Genomic DNA, 24,576 nt, shown 5'->3' with positions numbered 1-24,576 from the left:
CTCTGTGGTATCTCATAGTTTCACTACCCTAAAAGTATTATGTTACACCTATTTATCACCCACTTTCCTGAGCTCCAGGAAGCCACTGATCGTTTCAGAGGGCTTTGAGAAAATCAATATTTAATTCCTGAAGTAGTTTGCGCTATGCTTTTAAACACTTCCAGTGTTCCTCTGTCCAGGAGCAGAGATAGTCCTGCACACTTCAAAGCCACAGCTTACAGCCCTGTGTATATCTTATAATCTTCTTGACATCAGGGATTTTCTCTGTGAGCCCGACTATACAATAGTATCTCATTTCCTCCCAGCTAGTTCAGATGACCTTGCTCCATCTCACCAAGACTCTGATCTCTTAAGTGGAGTGGGGCTTGAGAATGGTGATTTCTATCAGACATCCCCATATAATTCCAAGGCAAGTGGACAAGAAACTATACACTACTCTAGTGTTGCAATTCTTATGTTAGAGCTGAGATGCAGCTTGCTTGGAAGCTAGTGGTGACCTTCCTTAAGGGACATCAGAATCACATGACTATATTTTCTATTTGGGCAGTAACCTGCTCCCAAGAATAAATGCAAAAGAACTTCCAGTATGCACGGTCATGTGGATGAATCTCGTGACACCATATTGAGTGAAATATGTGAAAATTAGTATAGGTGAAACTATCGGATGATGACAGACATCAGAAGAATGGTTCCCACTGGAAATAGAGGAAGGGGAAAAAGACCCTGATTCTATGTCTGGATTGAAGTGTGGCTGCATAAGCTACACATACACAACCATCCATTAAACTGTACACTTAAAATTCGTGTGCCCCACAGACCTTGTATCCAGGTTAAATGAGTTAACCCAGTTTTAGCTGCAGTTCTGGGGAGCAGTGAACATTAGTAATGCAAACCCTACATTAATCACTGCCTCTCTGGGTTCCAGACTCTCCATGTCTCATGTCAAATATCCGAGAGGAATATTTGCTTTTCCTTCCTTACCTCTCTGCCAGCAGCTGATTGATTGTGAGGTAGGCCCACAATTTCTTGGTGAAGTTGGGATCTGCATGCTTGTCTTTCGACAGAAAATCCTCCAAGTCATCCATCTGGGCCAGGGTTTCCAGGACTAAGTCTGTGCTAGCCTGGAGGATGGAAGGTTCCATGGAAGAACATCAAGGTGAACTATAGTTCATCAATTCACATTTCTTTTTTGGGGGGGGGTCTGGTTGTGGGGTCTGAACTCTGGGCCTGGGCGCTGTCCCTCAACTCTTCAGCTCAAGGCTAGAGCTCTACCACTTGAGCCACAGCACCACTTCCGGCTTTTTTTCTTTTTGCTTATGTGGTGCTAAGGAATCGAACCCAGGGCCTCAGGCATGCAAGGCAAGTGCTCTACCACTAAGCCACCTTACCAGCCCTGAATTCACATTTCTGGTACCAGTTGTGAGTGACTTAGAACACTATCCTTTGAGGAGGAGATGGAGAAGAGGTTTTTCTGGGGAATTAAGACATAGCTCCGAGGCTAGGCTGGGAGATGGGTGTAAAAGTGAGAGTTTACAGAGGAGTTAGGAAGATGGCAGAGATATTCTCATTCCTTCTCTCCTGTGGGGTCCGTTCTGCACACATAGGACTCTGGGCACACAGAGGATTGGCTTGTTAACATGCAGGATCCTAGGAGCCGGTTAGTATTTTCAGAAGAAGCAGAAAAGCAGAGGTACCGAAGTAGCTGTGATGATGCTCTGTAGTTGCTCCAACTTATTTGGCTCAAATTTCCCCGTCACTACAATTTCGGAACCTCCAAAGTAGTTGTGGAAACTGTTCTGTGTCACATCAGTGATGGGCGGGGAGGGGTAGTTGAACTGAACATTCCGGAGCAGGGGAGTAGAGACCTGGTTGTAGAATTTCTACAATTTAAAAAAGGGGGAGAAAGGACATGCAGAAAAGTGAATTATGTTCATACCACTTTGTAGCTCTACACAATCTTCTCAGGGTTTTCACATGCTTGGTAAATAGCTATTTGTTTATTCTCATGGGTTTCTAAGACAAGGAAAAATACTCTTGATACCTAAGTGAAAAACTCCTCAGAGACAGAGTTGTTGAGAAGTGATTTATGATTTAAGGGCCAAGTGTTTTTTCCTTTCTGTTATGGTCAGCATGAAAAACTCATGGCTACTCATAAAGATAAGTCAGCTGGGCTGTGGTTCCCTGAGTCAGAACATTATGTTCTATGGATCCTCAGGTTGATATAGGGTCCTTGGCATTGAGCTTGTTTTCTTGTTCAGTTTAACCAAGTAATTTGAACCTTTCCTGATTAAGAAAACTGAGAGGCCACAGTTCAGTCTATATTACATGATTTTTAAAAGGATATCCATGGGGTACCAGTGGCTCACGCCTGTAATCCTAGATACTCAGGAAGCTGAGATCTGAGGATCATAGTTGGAAGCCAGCCCAGGCAGAAAAGTTTGTGAATTTTTTTTTCTGGTCATGGGGCCTAAACTCTGGGCCTGAGCGCTGTGCCTGAACTCTTCAGCTCAAGGCTAGCGCTCTACCACTTGAGCCACAGTGCCACTTCTGGCTTTTTTGGCTTTTTTGGCTTATGTGGTGCTAGAGGAATTGAACCCAGGGCCTCATGCAGGTAAGGCAAGCACTCTACCACCGAGCCACCTTCCCAGCCCCATGTAAGATTCTTAACTCCAATTAACTACCAAAAAAAACAAAAAACAAAAAACCAAGAAGTGGATCTGTGGCTTAAATGGTAGAGTATAGTCTTAAATGGAAAAAGCTAAGGGACAGCCTACAGGACTTCAGTTCAAGACCCATTACTGGCACACCCACACCCATGCACACATACACACACACACACACACACACACACACACACACACACACACACACACACACAATATCCAATGCATTGTGAAGAGTAAGCAAGTAGTCATCATAGCAGGAAGAGCAACTGCTATGTGGGAATGGAGAGACCTGTTGGTTCAGGACTAGGGAAGCCTGTGCCCTGGTCTGCTTTGCTGCCTCCAGTAGACTTGTAGTGCACAAATACAAGAATGGAGGGAAATGAGTAAGAAAGGACTTGAAGACTTCCTTGGCCATGGCTGAAATACTAACACATTTGAATTAAACTTAGCTGTCTCCTTTAGGATTTGGGCACTTAATTTCTAGTAAGGGGGGAAACACCAGAAAAACTATTACCTTAAGCTGGGAGGATGTATCCTGGTTACCATAAATTCTTTGGGCAATTCCACGATTATCATTAGACAGTCGCTTCAAAAAATCATAGTCAACATCAAATCCTATCCCCAAACTGAATAAGGAGATATTGTCTTGCATGTTCTGCTTTACATTTTTTTGAATTTTGGAAAGTTTTAGTTCACCTAAAGTTGGGGGTGACAGAAAGAAAAAAAAATAAGGAACTACAGAACTACTATTATCAAGTTTTAAGAAAATCCAGAAAAGGTAATATAGCAAAAACAATAATTGATCAAAATTAAAAGTGCATTTGCCTTTTGATTCAATAACTCAACTTCTAAGAATTTTTATAAATGCACTCATACATGACAAAGTGAAGTATGGGCAATGGCAAACATGGCATATGTCATTTGGGAATAGCACCATATTAAAACAATTTACATTTAAACAGTGCAATACCATGTGGTTAGTAAGAACACAACAATTTTTATGTATTTATACTGAATGATTACAAAGATTCCTCCTGCTCCTGCTCCTGCTCCTGCTCCTGCTCCTGCTCCTCCTCCTCCTCCTCCTCCTCCTCCTCCTCCTCCTCCTCCTCCTCCTCCTCCTCCTCCTCCTTTTTTTCTTCTTCTATTGGTCCTAGGGCTTGAACTCAGGACCTGGGTGCTGTCTCTGAGCTTTTTTGCTCAAGGCTGCCATTGAAGTAAAAATCCTCCCTCTAGTATTTCAAGCATGCATCACTGCAACTAGCACTCAAAGACATCTTTCAAAGAGGAGGAAACATAGTATATTTCTAGAATGCATTTCTATGTACACATGCACATGTGCACAGGCATTATGTGCACATAAACATATATGTGCAAATGTGTCTATAGAGCAATACAGCAATGCATGACTTATCTCTAGAGACATAACCAATGACTCACTCTAGGACAGAAACTGGATGAATAAGAAGGGATAAGAGTGAGAATAGGTATCATTCCCTCCTCCTCTCCCTGCCCCTGATCCTGGGGCTTGAACTCTAGGTTTGGGTGCCCTCCCTCATATCATTTTCGCTCAAGACTAGAAGTCTACCACTTGAGCCACAGTGCCACTTCCAGCTTTTTTCTACGATTAATTGGAGATAAGAGTCTCATGGACTTTCCTGCCTGGGCTGGCTTCAAACCTTGATCCTCATATCTCAGCCTCCTGAGTAGTTAAGATTACAGGTGTGAACCATGGGTGCCGGCTATCATATTTCCTTTCATATGATTTTATTCCAAAGTAGAATTTTAAAAGTTATCTAATCTGAGGGAGAAAACATCGAGTCTACAGCAAATACATATTAACTATCTGTCTCACTATTAATAAAATGGTTGCTTTGGTCTTTCTCCAACTTTGGGTGTGTTGTTAGTTAGAGTCTGCCAGGCTGTTCTGTTTAGCTGTGACAGGCACAGGGGAGACAGTCCAACACAATCTACTCCACTTGTACTTACATTTATTAGCATAAGGACACAAATAAACTACACAAAAATAAAAGCAGAAAACCAAACGTGGGAGAGTTTGAACCCAATTAGGATGTGAATAAGAAACTGGCGTAAGGGTAAGAACAATGATTCACTTAAAGGTGTGTCACACAGTGGTCGTGTCTCTAGCTGCAACAAGGAGAAATGGAAAACAAGAGAAAATGTGATATTGTGGCCTCTGGAGGTACCCTTAGAGGGCTGGAACACATATTTGTCATTCTTATAAACTCCATTTTTCCATATACCTATAGCTGAGAAAATCAATGCCTTACACCAGTGTGCATTAGCAGTTCTCACATCTCATGCGTAGAATTCAAACTCAACTTTTCCCTGTATCTCGGAGGGGAAATTGAGACACTGGAAAGCACCATTGAAAGTACCTGAGGGCTCACTTGGGGGAGGGGGGAGTGAGGATTGCTTCCAGGTCAGGGGACTTCCTGTAGGAAAGAAGGGCTTAGAATAGTCTTACAAACTCGAGAAAATGGCATTAGAGTTTCCACATAAGCAAAATATGTTTTTTAAGAAGCACCAGTGAAAATCTTTGTCACGAGAAATATGAAGTGATACTTGCCCACTGTCGGATCTCCATCAGAAACTAAAATGATCAGAGAAACTGAGTTCGGGTCCAACAATCCCATATTGTTGGCTTCGTTCAAAATGAAGATTGCTCTCAGGAGTGCTTCATTGATATTTGTGCCTGGAGAAGTAACACAATGTATTATTGCACAGGCTTTCCTTTCACACACGTAATTACCTCTTAGATTCAGGTTTGTCTGTCAGGTAGTTATGGATGCACAACTTATTCAATGTTGAAATCACTGTATTGCTTTCCAAGTGATGCAAATTTTGCTCTGCCTGATCAAGATCCCTCTATGCAGTAAATTATTTTAAGTGTCCCAGTAGAGAAAACTAAGCCTTTCAAAACAAAACACCAAATTCAAAGGTACAGGTACATTTTAGGTGCTACAAGTAAAAAGAAGACAATGATAATGATGATGATGATGATGATGATGATGATGATGATGATGATGATGATGATGATGATGGATGATGATCATCATCATCATGTTTTACTCAGCCTTTTTTTTGTAAAAGGTTGGAATGGTAGACTGGACTTTCTCCATAAACAGTGTTCAGTACTCCACAATAAATATATTATTTAGTGTAGATCACTGCAGACTGGCAAAACCCATAGTTGTAAAGGATAATGGTTCTTTTTGGTAGTACCAGGATTTGAACTCAGCCTCATATTTGCTAGGCAAACACTCCGTCATGTCTCCAACCCCTTTTTGCTTTAGCTCTTTTTTGGATAGGGTCTCACATGTTTTTTTGGCCAGGGACCAGCATAGACTGTGATCCTGTTATCTAGACTCTTCTGGGGCTAGAATTAGAGGTATAGGTCATAGTATTCATCTCCAGTAATGATTTTTAAGATTTGAACTGCATGAACGTTTCCCATTGGGCTTTAGGCCATACTTGCTCACCTCCAACTGGATGGATTTTTTCAATATATCGCTTGGCATCTGCAATTTGTGTTTTAGTAGCTGGAACTAAGTCGTTTCTCCAGGTTCGAACATTGTGATTGAAATCAACCACAGAGAATTGGTCTTCAGCTCTTAGGTCATCCAGTATTGTCTTCATCGCTTCCACCGTCTATTGCAAAGGAGAATAAGCAAGGGTCTCATTCCATAAACTCTTAAGTCGGCACACAATCTAGGAGAACCATTAATTACCCTTGCTATCCCCCAAGTATTGATTCAATATGAACTTCAAGAACACCTCTTCCATCCACCTCAGTCAACACAGACATATCCCTTTTCTATGATGAACATATAAATGGACTTTTGGAGACTTATATTTTATTGTCTGATTTTGTTATGTACTATCAGTTTGATGAATCCTAGTTTAAGGATCACAAACATTCTCAAGTCCATCTACTCATTGTCTTAAATTACTATCTATCTATCTATCTATCTATCTATCTATGCATCTCTCACCTTTGAGAGATGCATATCTATTGCTTAGAAATGGGGTCTCCCTATGTAGCTCAGGTTGTCCTGGAACTCACGATTGTACTGTCCTCATGATTCCCCTTCCTCAGCTTCCCAAAGACAAGACACACCAGGTTGTATGCCACTATCACTGCCATAAACTACCCTTTCTTGTCTTCTTTGTCTAGACACTGACCACCTCTCTTTTCCTCTACTTTAGCTGATGACCTCAACTCCTACTCCACTGAAAAAGCTCAAGGAATCAGACATAAATTTCCATAAACTCCTCCTACCATAAAAGCCAATCAGCCAGTATTTCCTTTTCCCTGTTGCTAGATAGTATAGAGCATCAAGCGGTATTTCTACTGACTGCAAAATCACCTACTGCAAACTGGACTCTATTCCCTGGCATCGAATGAGACCATAGTTCCTGTAACTGACCTTCACCCCTTAAATCTCCCTCTTCTATTGGGTCATTTCCATAAGCATAAAACAGGCTGTGATTTCTCACCTTTCTAAGAACTTCATTTGTACCTCCTTTCTGCATTTTCTAGCTTCCCTTTCAATCAATTCCTTGAAATAAATTGCTTCAGTGTCTCTTAAATTTTCTCTTGCATTCATTCTCATTGTTCCACTGCAACCATCCTTGTTAAGGTCATTAATGACCTTGAAGTCGCCAAGCACTGTGGACTTCTCATCAGATTCACCCATCTTCAGCATTTGGCCCATGGCTCACTGTCTCCTTAGTACAGTGTCTTCCTGTGTCTTTATTAGTCCTTTCATTAGCTTCTCATTACTCTCTACCATTGTCCTTCCCTTGTTTTGAGCCACAGAGCCACTTTCTGTTTTCTGGTGGTTTATTGGAGATAAGAGTCTCACAGACTTTTCTGCCCGGGCTGGCTTTGAACCATGATCCTCAGATCTCAGCCTCCTGAATAGCTAGGATTACAGGCATGAGCCACTGGTGCCTGGCTGTCCTTGGCTCTGCTAATCACTGGCAAACTCTATCCTTCCAACTGTTCAAAGTAAAATCCTAAGTGCATCTTTCTACTCTTTGTCCTCTTAACTCACAGCCAATCCTAAAGAAAATGTTTACTTTCAAAACAGATTACAAAATTCAACCATACCATATGCATGCCTGCAAATCATGATCCAAGCTATCATGTTTTAGTTGTACTGGAGTTTGAACTCAGGGCAAGCCCCTCCTGTTTTTGCTTTAGTTTTTCTTTAGGTAGGGCTGAGTTCTTGGCTGGGCTGGCCTCAAACCTTGAACCTCTTATCTATAGCCTTCCACATAGCTAGGATCATAGGTTCATACAACCACAGCTGACTTACTAATTAAGATGCTGTCTCAGCTGGGTGCTGGTGGCTCATGCCTCTAATCCTAGCTACTTAGAAGGCTGGGATCTCAGGATCAGGATTCAGAGGCAGCCAAGCCAAAATAGTCCTTGAGACTCTTATCTCCATATCTCCAATTAACCACCAGAAAACCAGAAGTGATGCTGTTGCTCAAAGTGGTAGAGCTCTAGCCTTGAGCACAAAGAGCTCAGGGACAGTGCCCAGTGTGAGGTCAAGCCGCACAACCAACCAACCACCAACAACAAAAGATGGAGTCTCCCTAACTTTTTACCAAGGTGTGTTGGGATACGCTGTGGAGACCACCAGCCTCTTTTCAATATAGCAGCTGGAGACCACTTGGCACATGTCACACGCATAAACTCTTCACCTGTCATGCCCTTCCTTCATTCAAATCCTCGTAAAATTCTCTGTTTATCTCTGAATAAAAAGCCAGAGTTCTGAATGTGACCCAGGAGGCTTTGCAGGATTTTCCCTACCTCTTCCTTCTCAAGTCCCATTTTCTATAGCTTTCCTCCACTGTCTAACTTCCTGTTATTTGCTGTTATTTGTCCCTGCCTGTCACATATCTGACTCAGGCCCAGTGAACTGGCTGTCCTTGCAGCCTTCTAGATACCTGCATGCTTGCTTCTTGCTTTCCAAATATTTCCCGAAGGATTTCAAATTAAATCACCTAGTTCCTTCACACATTCGTTTAAAATAGTCGTTCCCTCAAAGTGTCTCTCATGGTTCTCAATGTATTTTTCTCCCCCTCTCTTCCTCTCCCTCCCCCACCTCCTCTCTGATATTATTGCATTGTTAAGAAGGAATCCAAGGGCTGTGTATGGTAACTCATGCCTGTAAGCCCAGCTACTCTGGAGCCAGAGATCATGGTTCAAGGATGGCACAGGCCAACTTAGCTCAAGACACTACCTGAAAAGCGAACTAAAAAAGCAAAAGAACTAGAGGCACGGAGCAAGTAGTGGAGTGCTTGCCTAGCAAGTCCAAGGCCCTGAGTTTAATCCCTGTTACTATAAGGTGGGGGTGGGGGACAAGATGGAGGGGATCAAAAGAAGGCGCGAGTCCCACCTACCCTTGCAAGCCAGGTCACTTACTTGTTTCATCTTGATTCCCCACATGGAGCCACTAACGTCAATGACGAAGAGGATGTTTTTGGGAATTGGGTCCAGGTTCTCGGGAGCAAAGAAGTGGACAAAATATCCATTAAATATCTGGAAAATAGAACGTACATGTGAGTCAGATCACAATGAATGTTTACGGGTAGGGAACTATAAGAGGAGAGGTGGCTGATGGGAAACAGAGACACAAGGCTTCTGAAGCCAAGAGCAGGGGTGGAAGTTGGGTACACATCCTGATCCCCCTTCTGCCGTTCCTTCGTGTTCCTCTCCTCCGGAGGTTTGGGCCTTTTTCCCACCAGTTTCCTCGATCCTCCGCTCTCTCCCGCCCATAGAGTGTTGGGTGCTCTGCTAACCCACTACAAGTCAGGCAAAGTTCTCATCCCTGTGGGACTCACGGCCAGTGGTGATACTGATCAGGAAAGGTCTTTAGTGTCATGATTAGCAAAGTAAAGGGCTCCCAGAGACCAAAGGACAAGTATCTCCCTCAGATGGGAAGGCGTCCCCAAAGAAATTGCTCCTACATTGGAATCTGAGCATGAGCTTGGAGTCAGCCTGCCATTGTGGCGGAGGGCTCGAATAGGAGTGGGGAGGAAGATTCCAGTGTTGGGAGAACAAGGTACTCTTGGAGCTCTATTGATGCTCCAACAAGATGAGGCCATAGAACTCAAGAGATGAGGTGAAAAGTCAGAACACAAGAGAATCTGCATTTTTCTTGAAGTTAGTGGGAGGCCATCCCGCTAGATTTCTGTCTCTTTTTTGTCTTCTAAAAATTGGCTTGCCTAATTTTTCCTCCTACTCTATCCAGGACACTACAATCCCCAGCTATAGGCTGTGTGGCTGTGGCCTCTACTATTTCGTCTCTATCCTTCATCCCTGTGGAAACACATAGATTCTGTTACAGAGAGAGAGAAAATAGATTAGCATGAGACCCCGTGAACCTTTACCTAGCTTTTCCTGACATAAAAGATGATGCCTAGTGGCAGACCAGAGAAATCTGTGTGGAGTTTCTTCTGTGGAGCCATGACACTGGCCTTGTGGCTAGAAAGCAGGAGTCTCTGGGCTTCAGTGTGGTAGCTCACATGAGTCTGTTCACACTCACCTCAAGCTCTCCAGCCTTCTCTTCTCTGTTCACATCGTACATCACCACCAGTTCCCCATCTACTGCTGTCTCTGAGCAGTTGGGGCATTTTCTTTGCTGTTCTATTGTTGGCTTGAAAGAGACATGTGCCTGGAAGGAACAGAGCATCAGAAATTGGTCTTTGCGTCCAGCCCTTGCCAGCAGGGGAGCGTGGTAGCCTCACCTGCTTCTGCACAGGTAAGAGGGATTTCCTTGTGGGCACTGTGCATCTATCCACTCACACAAGTAGCTCCCCACCCCCATTATTTTTCAGTACTGAGGTTTAAACTCAGGACCTTGTGCTCGCAAGGCAGGTACTCTAAGTCCTTGAGTTATATCCTTATTTCTCTTTTCCTTTAGTTATTTTTCATGTTGGTCTTGCATTTATGCCTGGACTAGCCTGAACTGCAATCCTCCTATTTATACTTCACATGTAGCGAGATAATGGTACTTAGCACTAAACTCAGAGTTTCATTAGTTGAAGGGGTCTTGTCAACGTCTTGCCGAGGCTGGCCTAGAACCACTATACTCCCACCCTCTGTCTTCCAAGTAGCTAGGACTGTAAGCTTAATCTACCATGTGTAGAAGAGCCAAGGCTTTTGAGAAGAAACTGTGCCAGGCTGTGATGTTGTTTGCTAGGCATCAGGCCTTTTAAAAAGAGATTCAGAGAATGTCGCCTTTCTGCCAGGAAGAGAAGGCTCCTGGCTCTGAAAAGAATCTGTAAAAGGTTCTTAGAGGAGTTTGACATCTCCCTAGTTGCTTGTGATTGGCCAGGAAGGTCAAGAGAATTACACTGAGTATTTCTTGCTATGAGTCATAAAGAGTCACCATGAATCTGTGAGGCAGGCTCTAGGTGCTGGTCAGTAGTATAGTCATTGATCTAATGGAATGAAACGATGGGAGTTATTTAATATGTTGAGTGGGAAGTCTAGCCTCTGCTTATGGACCACTGTTCATAGAGCAAGTGCCCTCAGTCCAATGCCAGGTCACAAGGGAGACCAGAGGCCAGCAGCTAATGGCCACTTAGATGGGTGGAAACATGGAGTATTTATGGTACCTTCTGGGCCCCTTTAGATATGACTGGAACACCATCGAAATGGCCATCAAAAGTGTCAGGAACATGAAGAAATCTTATTCCCTGAGGTTCAATAATCCACACGTTTGCCTGGAGGTGAGAAAGAAAATAAGCTGCGGCTTTAAAGGTCTTTAAGTCTTTAAGCAGTACAACTACTGGTACCTCCTCTGATGGTTTTATCATCACCGAGTCTGCTCAGCATGATTCTGTAGCATTCTGGGAAATTCTTTATGTTCTATATCATCCTGGAAGTTCTTTAAATTCCCCGGGTTGTGATTCTACTATTTCCAGCAACTCATGCACTCTACTGTGTCACTCCTCAGGACTCATTTCCTATCTGGGATGACTTGGGAGCAACCCAGAAGCTCTCGTGTGCTGGGAGCTGATGGTAGTGTTCAAGTGCTGGAGACTTGAAGAGGTGGCACCTTACACTAGGGAGTTAGGTCATGGGGTCGTCAAGCCTTATGGAATGAGTTAGCTTGCAAGAGAGTAAGTTGCTATAAACCAAGGCCACTCCACAAACCTCCCCCTTCTAGAAGCACAAGGCGGGTCTCTTTCTATTTTTCCACTCTATTTTTATGCACCCACCTCTCCACCTATCAGGTGTCCACCTTCAGGGTTTTTGGGAATACCTAAAAATGGAATCATATACTCTTCTTCATACTATTCCGTTTTTATTTATAGGCGCTTTCATGTTGTCAGAGAAGAAAAGAAAGGAAAGCTATTCTTAAATTATTCTACATCTCTACATCTACTCTGTAGTTCTGTCAAAAATGAATATTTTCTTGGGCCTTTTAGTTCTTTGTGTTATTAGGTGTGTGTGTGTGTGTGTGTGTGTGTGTGTGTGTGTGTGTGTGTGTGTGTGTGTGTGTGTGTGTGTGGTCTCATCATCAGGTGCAATGGCTGACTCATCGTGGTTACAAGGGATTATAAGTATTGAGCAAGACAATGTGGGTGACTAACTGGCACACATTCATTATCATTGTTAGAAAAGTAACCAGAATTACATAGCTGTGTGGGACATCTTGGCCTGGAGGAAAAGCATCTTTATTAATTCACAGAAAGGCACAGTATGTGTTATAAGAAGCCCAGAAAAGAGCTCAATCACATATACCTTGAGAATAAAATGATATGATTTATCAGGTGTGCAGATTTTCAAATTAGAATTACAATTGCACCTATCTTTTTTTTTGTCTTTTCTTTTTTGGTACCGGGGATCGAACCCAGGACATTGCACTTGCTAGGCAAGTGCTTTGCCACTGAGCTCTATTCCAGCCCCGAAGGAACTATCTTTAGGAGATAGTTGGGGTAATTAGGGAAGACAATTTAATATTCATTTAACTCTTGTTTCCATAAATCCATCTTACTAATGGGTGCTCTCCAACTATATCCCTAAGTCCATCTCACTCATAAATAAGGAATGCAAATATTCGTCTCTTTGTTGATAAGAAAGTAGAAACTTGGAGAAAGTCGACTGTTAGTCAGTGTTATGGGTTAAATAATAGTCTCCTGAAAGATATCTTGTCAAATCTACAGGACCTATGAATGCAAACTTATTCGGAAAAGGTGTTTTGGGAAATAAAAGTAAGCTAAGGAAATGGAATCTTCCTTTGGTCCCTAAATCCAATAACAAGTCTTCTTCTAAGGGGAAAGCTGAGGGAGACTTAGGATACTCAGGGGAAGCAAAATGATCAAGAAGGAAGAAAGTAGACTTACAAGGTCACAAAATCACTGGTCAAGATACACCATTGCCAGCTAAGAAGATACAAGCGAAGAATTCTAATTCAAATAGGAGTTAAGATTTCACTGTAATTAATGCATCCTTTTTTATTGTCTATATCTATGAGCAAATCATAGGGACTCTGCTAATGCCTTCAATTCAGACTTCGGACTGGGAGATAATGCAGCTCTGTGGTGGTAATTTTTTTCAGCATCCCTGGAACCTTATTATATTAGCCAATATTATTATAGTCAGCGATGAGTTAAACTGGTGTCAGAATCTACAAAAAAGCGATATGATTGACCTCAAACCAAATCTTTTCGGTCTACTATATCCATATATTTGGGAGGTGGGTGGGATAAGAACACCAAACACCACTGGTAGTGGTTAGGATCAGAAAGTATAAACTGAGGCTGGGAACCATAGGGTGATGGGATGTCGCACCCTTGCAGCATCACTTTGGGAACCCAGGCTCACCTCCAAGTGTTTGGCTAGCCGGCCAGGCTGCAGATGAAGCCTGTGCTCGTAAGATCCCAGCTTCCTCCATTTTACTTCCTGGTAATGAAGTTCAAACTGTACTTTGGCTCCAGGAAGGACGTTTACTTCAGTTTTGAAGTTCTCCATATCAAGAGCGGTGCTCCTACGTGCGAGAGCCACCCCCACATCATCAACATGCGACCACATGGAGTCCTAGCATCTAGACACAGGTCTGTATCCTAGGTGACCAGGCCTGCTCAGTGTTTCACGAACAAGGTACACCAGAGAAAAGTACAATTTCTAGATAAGTTTAATCCCACCAGGAATTTCAGTCACTTTCCCTCCCTGATCGAAGCTTTTCTAGAGCTTCTTACAGATTTGAGGGATATCTGGAAAAGGCTACCACTGACTGGCCCCCACTCTGCCAGGAAGTAGCCTATTGCATCTCCCGCATAGTAGTTTTGTGGGGTGAGCATCGATACTGTCATTTTATTTAGATGATACTAAGCCAGGCTCACCGAGGAGGAGAACCCTGCTCAGGACCCCACAGTGAGCCAAGTGTAACACCAGGGATCAACCCCAAGTTTACCTTCCTCCAAAGACAATTCCGCTTCCTTACTTTATTCTGAGACTTACTGAAAGATTCTTTACATATTTTGCAAGTGTTTTAGGGAGAATCTTATTATTTCATGAAACTGAGTACTATAAAGTCTTTTGTTATAACTATGTATTGAAAGTTGTGAGGTTATTGATCTGGAAGGTTTATGGCTTTGAAGAGGAAACAGGATTCGACAGTAATGTGAGTGCAGGATTAGGATGAACAATGAATGCTTAAACAAAATCTAAATAATCCAGGCAGGATGGTACATAATCAGCCTGTTTGGGATCAGGGAAGTACTGTGAGTGTCAGGATGGGAAAGAAGGTGGGAGTGGTCTGCAGTCATGTTTGCAGTCTGAGCTGGAAGGTGAGTGGTAGATTCAGTTTAGTGCGCTGGAAGGTGAATTATAGATTTTCTGTTAAATCCAGAAGAGTCTCTATTCCATGTTTGTGGGATGAATAAATGAATACACGGTGTGGTAGAAATGGTGGGAGAGGTAGCCAGGAGCTCTGTGAAGACATAAGGGCTGCTTGACCTTGCAGCATGTCTAGAATGTTCTCTTTGCTTGGAATTTTTCTTCCTTTTCTCCATCTGGCTGATTCCCATGCACCTATTTGGACTTAGCTGAAACATCCAGCCTGTGCAAAGATGTTTTCTGGATCTCCTAAAAATTGTTACTGTTTTTTTTTTTCCCCGTCGTGGGGCCTGAACTCTGGGCCTCGGCACTGTCCCTCAGCTTTTCAGCTCAAGGCTAGCACTCTACCACTTGAGCCACAGTGCCACTTCTGGCTTTTTTCTTTTTGCTTATGTGGTGCTGAGGAATCGAACCCAGGGCCTCATGCACGCAAGGCAAGCGCTCTACCACTGAGCCACCTTCCCAGCCTTGGATCTCCTAAAAATTGTATGCTGAGCTCCCATAGTCTTTTATACTCTGTGTATATTAGCCCTCGTCCACTATCCGAACGGTAACCCAGGTCACCTTTTCTCTCTTCCCCATGAGCAGTTGTCTGTTTCTGTGTGGCTGCCATCTCTAATGTAACTGGGTACAGCATTGACACTGGATGCAATTCTATTGATGGACTGAATGAAAAAAATGAATGAATAAAATAACATGAAAAGAACTACTAGAGGTAAATCTGGAGGTGTAGAAGAAAAGATGAAGAAGAAAAAGCCAGACAGAATTTGACAGAACATGAGTAATGGAAGGAGTAATAAGTCAAAAATTCTTTACAGCTTCTTACTCAAAATTTTATTTATTTATTTTTGAGATGGGTGGTATGTAATATTATAAAGGGAAAAAATCTGCCAAATCTTAAGTGTAATCCTTTAGAAGGCCCTATTCCAATAAAAATAATACTAAAGCGGGAGGTGAAGGGTAAACAAAGGAGGAGGCTGCAATGCTTGGTAAGAAATGTATGCATTATCCTGCCCATGTAATTGTAACCCCTCTGTACAGTATGTTCTTAAATAAAATAAAATAAAGAAATAATACTAAAGCATTAAAATAAGAATTAAGCATCAGAATATATCCCAAGCTTTCTTCTGTGGCTGTGTTGTTTTGTGACAAGCTCACTAGCACACTATTTCTGCAGTTTATCTTTACACTTTTTGAAAACAGACTAGAGTTTATTTACAGAGCAGGCATCTACCTGTGAGACAATCAGTGTAAGTGCAACATGTGTGAGATCTCCCAAAGCCCATTGGGGAAAGCAAGGTCTTTTAGGACATAGTGTGGGACCAGATTCTACCATATGACTGAGAAAGTTGCATTTGTTCAGATTTCATGCCTACTTTTTTACTTTTTGCTATTTTTTCGGAGCCAGTCCTGGGGCTTGAACTCAGGACCTAGATGCTATCCCTGAGTTCAAAGCTAGTGCTTTACCACTTAGAGCCACAGCTCCAGGTTTTTTGGTGGCTAATTGGAGATAAGAGTCTCATGGGCTTTGCTGTCTTGGCTGGCTTTGAACCGTGATCTCAGATCTCAGTCTCCTGAGTGGCTAGGATTCAAACAGGAGCTACCGGCACCTGGCACTTGCCTACTTTTAGTTGGGCAAATGGAATAGCAAGAGCAGCAGCCATGGAAGTAAGAAGGCAAATCCTGTTCACCCAGCCCTTACCTCACCAATCCAGCTGTTTTGCCTTTTGCTCTTGCTTGTGAGTACAGTGCTCGGCCCACAGTTTTCTCCTTAATGGTACTAGTAAATGTTGTACCATCCACAGTCCTGGAAAACAATAAGGTAGCCAATCAGAACAGGAGTCTCAGCAAAATGAATGAGTAACAAACAACCAATCCAACAAGGCTGACTTAATGAGCGGATCAATGGCCACTTTGTATCTATAAGAAATAAGAAGAGAAAAATAGCCTGGGGTCAGTGGCTTATGCTGTAATATGGCTACTCAGAAGGCTGAGATCTGAGAACTACAGTTCAAAGCCAATCCAGGCAGGAAAATCTGTGAAACTCCAATCTTCAATTCACCAGGAAAAAACCAGAAGCGGAACTGGGCTCCACTGGTAGAATGCTAGCTGGGAATACAAAAAATAAGAGACAGTGCTTAGGTCATGAGTTCAAGCCCCAGAACTGGCAAGATGTTAGGTAATTCATTGGTTCTCACCCTACAAACTTCCCTTTATATATTATTGTTTGTGTTTAAACCTTTTTCATATTCAAATTTTAACGCTCAAATTTCTTTAGGCATGCCTTTACAATAACTAGGAGAAGTACAGGTGAGTCACTACTTTGCCAACTTATATTTGGTTCATCAGATAATTCTTTGAGAACTAAGAATTAAGCATAGTCTGGGGTACGTATAGGACAGAAAGTATCCCACCAAAATTCATCTGTTGACATCTATTCCCCAATATTATGGTGTTAGAACATGTTAGAACATGTAATTAGAACATGTAATGAGAGTCGTAGGGTCCTCATGAATAGGACTGTGTGCCAAGAGCTCACTTGCCCTCTTCCGCCATATGAGGGCAGCACAAAGACAGCTATCATGAATCCTGAAGTGAATCCTCCCCAAAGCTGAGGCTGTCAGCTTCTTGGCCTTGGGCTTTTCAAACACCAGAACTATGAGAAATCTTTTTTTTCTTTTTAATGCTGAAACCTACCTAGTTTGTGGTAATTAGTCATAGCAGCACCAGCTGACTAAGACAGGGCAGTATGTCTCAAGCAGTAAGACCTGTCCTTCCCCAGAACAGTGGATGATTTAGGTCAGTGCTAATGAGGAGGGTGTTTGAATCATTGAGGAGACCATTACCCGGTTCAGGGCTGTTAGCCCACTGAGCTCCCTTCCCATAGCTTAGCAAGAGCCTTCCCCCTTCCATAGCTTGGAATGCTCCCTTCCTAGGCAACACTAAGCTCATGTAGTAAAGGCAGTAAATAATCAGCCTCCAGCCCCCCTTTACCTTGAGATGGCACTCCTCTGTGGGCAGCTACCACCAAATAAGGCAGCAAGAGTCCCTCAGAGTGATCTTCAGGTCTGGGCAGCTGCAGGGCCCCTTATCTACTGCTTGGGCAGCAGCCATGAATCCTAGACTGCCATGATGAAGCCCCTGGTCCACAAGCTCACACTGGGGTCTCCACTTCCTAGGCCCTCCCAGCTTCTGTAGGTTATATAGGTCACCTCAGATAATAGCTGGCACTTCTTCTCACTCCTCCCTTGTGAGAAGGGGTCTTGCCAATCCCTTCACTGGCAATAAACCTTTCTTTGTTCTTTGTATCTGGATGTCTGTGTGGTTCTCTGACAAAGTCTAATGTACTCTAACAGAGGCTCTGTGTAGAGTTACTTACATGGAGAAGTTGGAGATGAAGGCTCCTTTGGGAATCTGAACATCAAACACGACATTCTGAGGTTGTGGAGAATGGTTCACCAGTTTGCTCTGGATGACGGTGTTGGCCATTCGAGAAGTAATGGTAGACTGGACTTTATAGCTGTAAAGTGTTACCTGATCGGCATCCTCCTGAAAGAGGAAAAACAATATAATGGTACCCACAGAGAAAATGTAGTGCACCATATATATATGGTGTCAACCACAGTACATTGAATTTGTCGCAAACCATTCTAGGGCACTGATAAACACATGGCTCAGGTGCTATTAGGCTGCCCCTGATTCCTAGTAACAATGCAAATTATTTTGCAATAATTTGTGATGCCTTTTAGCATCCTGAGTCTTTTTTTTGCCAGTCCTGGAGCTTGAATTCAGGGCCTAAGTGCTGTCCTTGAGCTCTTTTGTGCAAAGCTAGTCCTTTACCAGTTGAGTCACAGCTCCACTTCCAGCTTTTCTAGTAGTTAACCAGAGATAAGACTCTCAAGGGCTTTCCTGTCCCACTGACTTTGAACTGTGATCCTCAGGTCTCAGCCTCCTGAGTAGCAAGGATTACAGGCATGAACCACAAGAATCCAGCTGCTTTCTGAGTCATAATACGCTGAATTCTTTGACAAATGGATAAAGGCCATGTGATACATACACACAGTGGAACATTATTCAACTACAAAGAAGAATAAAATTATATTGCTTGCAGTAAATCAATGAAACTATGGTTCATGCTGAGTGATATAAACTAAGTTCAAAAGACAAATATCACACATTTTCTGTCATATATGAGATTTAGACCTAAAGTAGTAATAGCAATAAAAATTTAAAAATAATAATTATTGTGAAAGGAGGACTGTTGGGAAGAAATCAGCAGTCAGGTGATAGGGCAGTGGAAATGATTGATACACTATATATATATGCATGTACGAATGAAAATATCATAAGGTCAGGCCTGGTGGGTCACAACTTTAATTCCTCAAGAAATAGAGATCAGGAGGATTATAGCATAAGACAAGCTCTGATAAAAGTTACTGAGTCTATCTCAACAAATAATCTTGGTATGGAGGCATATGTCCGTAATTCCTGCTATATGGAAGGCATAGGTAGAAGGATTATGGTCTGAGGCTGGCCCTGGGCAAATTCATGAGACTCCATCTGAAAAATAATTAAAGCACAAAAGGGCTGTGAGCCTGGCTCAAGTGGTAGAGGGCCAGCCTAATAAACTTGAATCCCTGAGTTCAAACTCCAATGCTACCAAAAGAAAAAAGAAACTATCACAATGAAAACCAATAAAAAGTGTAAAAAAGGTGGTGAGAGGAGGAAGGAAGAAAGAAAGAGAAGAAGTAATAGAAGAGGGCGGATTTGATTGAAGTACATTATATTCATGTATTAAGATTATTGTTAAAACCAAGCTAAGATAAAAACCAGGCTAATATACTTGCTCTTTTCTCCCTTAAGTATGAGCTCTGATGGTCCTGTCTGTTCAGAGCAGGAAGTATAACATAACCCACTTCCTGTATGTATTCTCTGGCCACAGGAAGTCCTGCTTGGGCCATCTTAGGCACCTGAGATGCTCCAGGAATTTTTTTTCAGTCTCCATGTTAAATAAAAAATGTCATACTGGAATAAATACATATGTTGTCAGAAAAACTGAAGAAAATAAAGAAGACATTTGCAGTTCTTGGTTCATCTGACCTGATTGCAAATACTTTGCTCATTCAATGCTGAATTTTAGTGACACTTCCAAAGAGAGTTGAGCAAAGAGTATTTCAAAAGCTAGGTAAATACTCTCAATGACATAGACAAGGAGACAACCAGATTGGTTTTCAGGTAATGGTTAACGGGAAAATCATTCAGACATCAATCTGTAACAAAATCAAAGCAAACGTACCATCTTTTCTCCTGACTCTTCGGAAAGGCTTCTCTGTGGAAGGAAGACAGAGAGTTACTTGTTATGTGCATGGTATTTATTATCTCCAGGGCAGAAAACTACTCTCTCAATCCAAAAGTTTTCCTTCTATAACTTAGCTATAGTTCATCCAATGGAGCCAAGAAATAAATGTGTGAATAGTTTCAGAAAACTATTTGGAATATCCTCAAAAACTATTTTTGTTTTGTTTTGCTTCCAGACTTCATCCAACAATTTTTACTGCATGCATATGGCTCTCTATGATACAATCCTAAAACAAATATTTTTATTCTGTTTTCCTTGGTGTAATTAGGGTTTCCATAAGGCCTCCTGCTAGGTAGGCAGGTGCCTTGCTGACTGAACCAAGCCTCCAGCCCATTTAAATTCTTAAAATTATTACTTTACATATTGTATTATTCTTAAGTAGTTCTACAAAGGGATTTCAATTCACCAGTTGGGCTCTCCATAGTCTATTATACTTCAGTTAATGATATTGTACCAATTGTTAGGAAACAGAAAAACCTGGAACAAATGATATTATGTGAAGCAAGCCAGAGAAACAAAGGTTGCATCATTTCCCTCATGTGTGGTAGATAGAATCCAAATGGCCCCATCTTTTTTTTTTTCCTTTGGTTATTTTTGATACAGGCTCTTACTTTTATCCCAGGCCAGTTTGAACCATAATCTTCCTATTTATGCTTCCTGCCCTAGCTAGGGTGACAGGAACACCTTACCAAACTCAGCCTTTTCTGTTGAGATGAGGTCTCATGAATGGCTAGCCTCCAACTGAAATCATTCATAAGCCTCTGGAGTAGCTAAGATCACAGGTGTGAGCTACCTCACCTGGCTCTAAAACAAACATTGTTTTAAATGAAGACATTCAATCAAGGTCGTATTGAGCATCATGCACTCCCTTCTGTCTCTCTGTCTGATTTGCTTTGTGTTTGGTTGAAGAGCTCTTGACATTTCACTCTACATGCACTGCTGCTCTCATGGTGAAGTGCCCCTTCTACACCCCGATCCTGTGTAGTGAACCCCTTCCCATCCTCCAGATCACAGGGAAATTCTCCCTAAAACCTCATCTTGATGAGGTCAGCTTCCTTTTCTGTTTCCATAGCAGCATTTTCTCTCCTTCAGAGCATCCACATTGCTTTATGGTTATCTACTCTACATGAGCGATGACTTGGTTAAGAGCTGTCTGTTTCCTTCAGGACTGCAGGGCTATCAGTGTGTTCCTGCCATGAGGAGCTTGCAGCTAAGCACAGCGGCTGGCATCTGGAAGATTCTCTGCTCTTGAGCACCATTTGGGGATTATCCACGTAAACGCCCATGGGCCTGGACCAGTGGCATCACCTTGCTTTTGGAAGGTGAACAACTGAAGAGTGATTGACCAGTGGGTTGCAAAATCCACTGTACTCACAAAGTGACGTGCTGACTAGAAACCCCTTTGCACAACTACTTAAGGATAATAACGATAAATATATTTTAAAAATGCAGGGTTCAGGCTTGCCTGATTTGAGGTGAGTTCAGGCTTTAGGGGTGCTATGTAGCATCAAGAGGTCTAGAAGTGCCCCCCCTTTCTGAATGCGAGCTGCCTGACTACATTCTCTCCCCCGCATCCGGGTGAAGAACCTGACATAGATCTTCATTCCTGTTGTGTTTTAACATTGCTGATCTATAAAAGCCTGGACTTTAGAAAGTCAAATATTGAATGACAAAATAAGTCAGCGGTGAGTTGAAGGTGGGTGAATTCCTTCTTTCCCCGTATGTGGACACTGGGGAGCAGTCAGGCCTTCCTGGCTGTGCAGAGGATGTAGCCCATTCCTCACCGGGACTTGTCCATGCTGTCTCCCCCACGGGCTCTCTGAGCTGCTCCCCAAGACAGTGACCCCACGAAGGACAATATATGTCCACAGTGACTGTCTGGGCAAAGAAAAACTCTCCAAACTTCTGTCCTAGAATAACATCATAATCTTTCATTTGGGGGAGGGTGTGGAAATGATATGATGGTGAATCTTTTAAGTGGCCATTATGTCTGGAAGTTTCTAGAAAGGTCTGCAGAAATAAACTTTATTTTTACATTTCCAAGTGACTGAAATGCCACTGGAGGCAAATCTTGTAAGAGATATCTCCATAGCTCTCTTACTTCTTCAATCATGATTTCTTCCATGTATTTTACTGTCGGGAAGTGCAGTTTACCCTACCTGATGCCTCCGGTTCTCTGGCACAAATTGAAATTTGCCTGGGGCCAGTTCCACCAGATCTTCATATTCTGCAAACTTGAAAAGGAATTTTGGATGAGTATTATTTTGCAACAAAATAGCCAGAAGAAAAGAGGTAACTGGTAGTGTTCATGATTCATGAAACAATTTCACATTCTTTCCTTTGCCCCCGAACAAGCCCAGTCTCTATACAAAGTTTTCTTCAATGAATTTATGTTTATTAATTGGGTCTCAGAAGTGAATAAATGGAAATTCACATCTTCAAATATGTTAGATGCATACATTTATTTTTATGTCCCCTTGGAGATGATCAGACAATACAAAGAGCCCAGAGTGATTAGTAGTGAATGGGGAAATATTTGGATAGAGGAACGTTGGCATTAGCAGTGTGGGCCTAGACAAATATGAACTATCTATCTCCTTTACCTTAATGTAGCTATAGAAAGAAAACTAGTTAGAAATGATTTTAAGACTACAAACATATTGGAGTGTCTTGCCTTCTATAGGAAAGTCCCTACCCACTGTGATAGATTTCAAAGTATTGGAATATATAATGTGGAACAGATGATAGCTTCTAAACAGAACAGGTTTTTTTCCTCCTGAAAACACACTATATCATATTTTGATATGTTTGGAAGGAATCCATTCTTGAAGTATCACAGCTATTAACTTTTGCTAGAATAGTCCTACAAATATATTTTCTTTCTTTCTTCTTTTTTTTTTGTTATAAAAGTAGCTCATGTATAACTTTCAGAATGACCTGAGCCAAGACTCTTCTTCCACTGGTATGGCTGAGGATCCAAAGTAGAGACCTTGAACTCCATGGTGCTTATTCTGGGGTACCTGGCCCCTGCCCCTTTAATAGGAGTATTTGAAATGTCCTCATCACACTAATCACTGTTTACTTAGGTAGGAAAAACAGTGTGCTTTGATAATGATGCTGAGTAAAACATGATGGATATTTCTTCATCACCATAATACCAATGATTTTTTTACGTGCCAATACTAAGGTGTGAATTCAGGGCCTGGGTATACTTGAGTCACAGCTCCACTTCTGGCTTTATCTGGTGATTGATTGGAGAATTAGAGATAAGAATCTCATGGTCTTTCCTGCCTAGGCTGCCTTTGAACCACAATCCTCAGATCTCAACCTCCTGAGTTGCTAGGATTAAAGGCATGAGCCACTGGTGACCAGCTCATCAATGATTATTAAGAATTTACTAATTTATTCACCATACTAGTAGTTCTTAAAAGTGTACTAGTCCATGCATTGCTTGACACACATAATTTTTGGGGGAGGTCCAGTCGTGGGCCTGAACTGTGGGCCTGGGCACTGTCCCTCAGCTCTTCAGCTCAAGGCTAGCACTCTACCACTTGAGCCACAGTGCCACTTCTGGCTTTTTTTTCTGTGTATGTTGTGCTGAGGAATCAAACCCAGGGCCTCATGCATGCAAGGCAAGCGCTCTACCACTGAGCCACCTTCCCAGCCCTATCATTCCAAGCAAGGAATAGCAACTTTGCACCATCAATAAATGCTACAGTATGATGTCTGACTATGGAACTTGACTTAATTCTGATGCAAGACCTGTGAACATTTTAAGAGGCAAATATATTCCAGTGATTATGCCAGCAAACATGTGTACACTGATGAACATTCTCTCACGTTTCCATTCTCCACAGAACAAGTTCATTGAATGCCAATTGCAATGACCATATGCGCTGACCATATTTAAACCAAAAACAGGGCTGGGAATGTGACTCAGTGGTAGAGTACATGTCTAGCATGCTTGAAGCCCTTGGTTTGATTCCTCAGTACCACATAAACAGAAAAAGCTGAAAGCGGCTCTGTGGCTCAAGTGGTAGAATGCTAGCCTGGAACAAAAGAAGCCCAGGGACAGTGCCCAAGCCCTGAGTTGGAGCCCTAGGACTGGCAAAAACAAACAAACAAACAAACAACCCCCCACCCCAAACTTAAACCAACAGCAAGCAATTGTCTGGAACTACTTACTTCGGAAAGGCCATCTGTGGGAATTTCAAAAGATTGTACTTCCAAAAGAAATACCCAGATGAGAAAGTATGTGAGTAGCTTCATTTTGCTGGGCAGCTGTGCCAAGTTCCCTGGAGCATATGGTCTGGGGAGAATTGCACTCCTCTTCCTACTGAACCAAGTTCAAAGGAACAGCAGAGGAGCACAGTTCATTTTTAAAAAGAAGAGAAAGAAGTAAAGCTCTCTAACTTTGTTCAACACCAGGACAAATATTTGTTCTGGAGCTGAAACTTGTGTTGTGGGGGTGGAAAGGAATACCAAGAGGTCATTCAAACAGCAAACCCAGGAGCCATCACTGGGTGGAAGGGTGAGAAGTCAGGGTCCGATTGAGGGTTAGATGTTTGTGCCTTTTTTTATGTTTAACATTTTGCCTTTTCGGTTTTCTTCTGATGTCACAATCAGGAACCTAAATATAATTATCCTCGATGTTCAAGGATCAA

At 42.3% G+C, this 24,576-nt stretch overlaps 1 protein-coding gene across 1 annotated transcript in view; it reads right to left on the bottom strand.

Moving 5' to 3' along the window:
- The window catches only part of LOC138811985 (inter-alpha-trypsin inhibitor heavy chain H2), a 30,696-nt gene extending 6,404 nt beyond the window's left edge, over positions 1-24,292 (bottom strand). Inside the window, exons 1-14 of the mRNA XM_069999929.1 lie at positions 24,098-24,292; positions 22,072-22,146; positions 19,850-19,882; positions 17,933-18,102; positions 16,256-16,360; positions 13,540-13,702; positions 11,325-11,432; positions 10,250-10,378; positions 9,127-9,243; positions 6,170-6,338; positions 5,257-5,382; positions 3,181-3,362; positions 1,695-1,880; positions 982-1,121 (exon numbers count right to left, since the gene is read on the bottom strand). Of these exons, the coding sequence (XP_069856030.1) occupies positions 982-1,121; positions 1,695-1,880; positions 3,181-3,362; positions 5,257-5,382; positions 6,170-6,338; positions 9,127-9,243; positions 10,250-10,378; positions 11,325-11,432; positions 13,540-13,702; positions 16,256-16,360; positions 17,933-18,102; positions 19,850-19,882; positions 22,072-22,146; positions 24,098-24,181 (1,787 nt within the window). The 5' untranslated portion in view covers positions 24,182-24,292. The remainder of the gene's footprint in view (positions 1-981; positions 1,122-1,694; positions 1,881-3,180; positions 3,363-5,256; positions 5,383-6,169; positions 6,339-9,126; positions 9,244-10,249; positions 10,379-11,324; positions 11,433-13,539; positions 13,703-16,255; positions 16,361-17,932; positions 18,103-19,849; positions 19,883-22,071; positions 22,147-24,097) is intronic.
- Positions 24,293-24,576: the final 284 nt, after the last annotated feature.

This window comes from Dipodomys merriami, unplaced genomic scaffold, assembly GCF_024711535.1.
Source record: "Dipodomys merriami isolate MVZ:Mamm:240054 unplaced genomic scaffold, mDipMer1.0.p SCAF_554, whole genome shotgun sequence".
Classification (NCBI taxonomy): domain Eukaryota; kingdom Metazoa; phylum Chordata; class Mammalia; order Rodentia; family Heteromyidae; genus Dipodomys; species Dipodomys merriami.
Note: the sequence above shows the minus strand (reverse complement) of the source record. Positions and strands in the feature narration are given on the sequence as shown.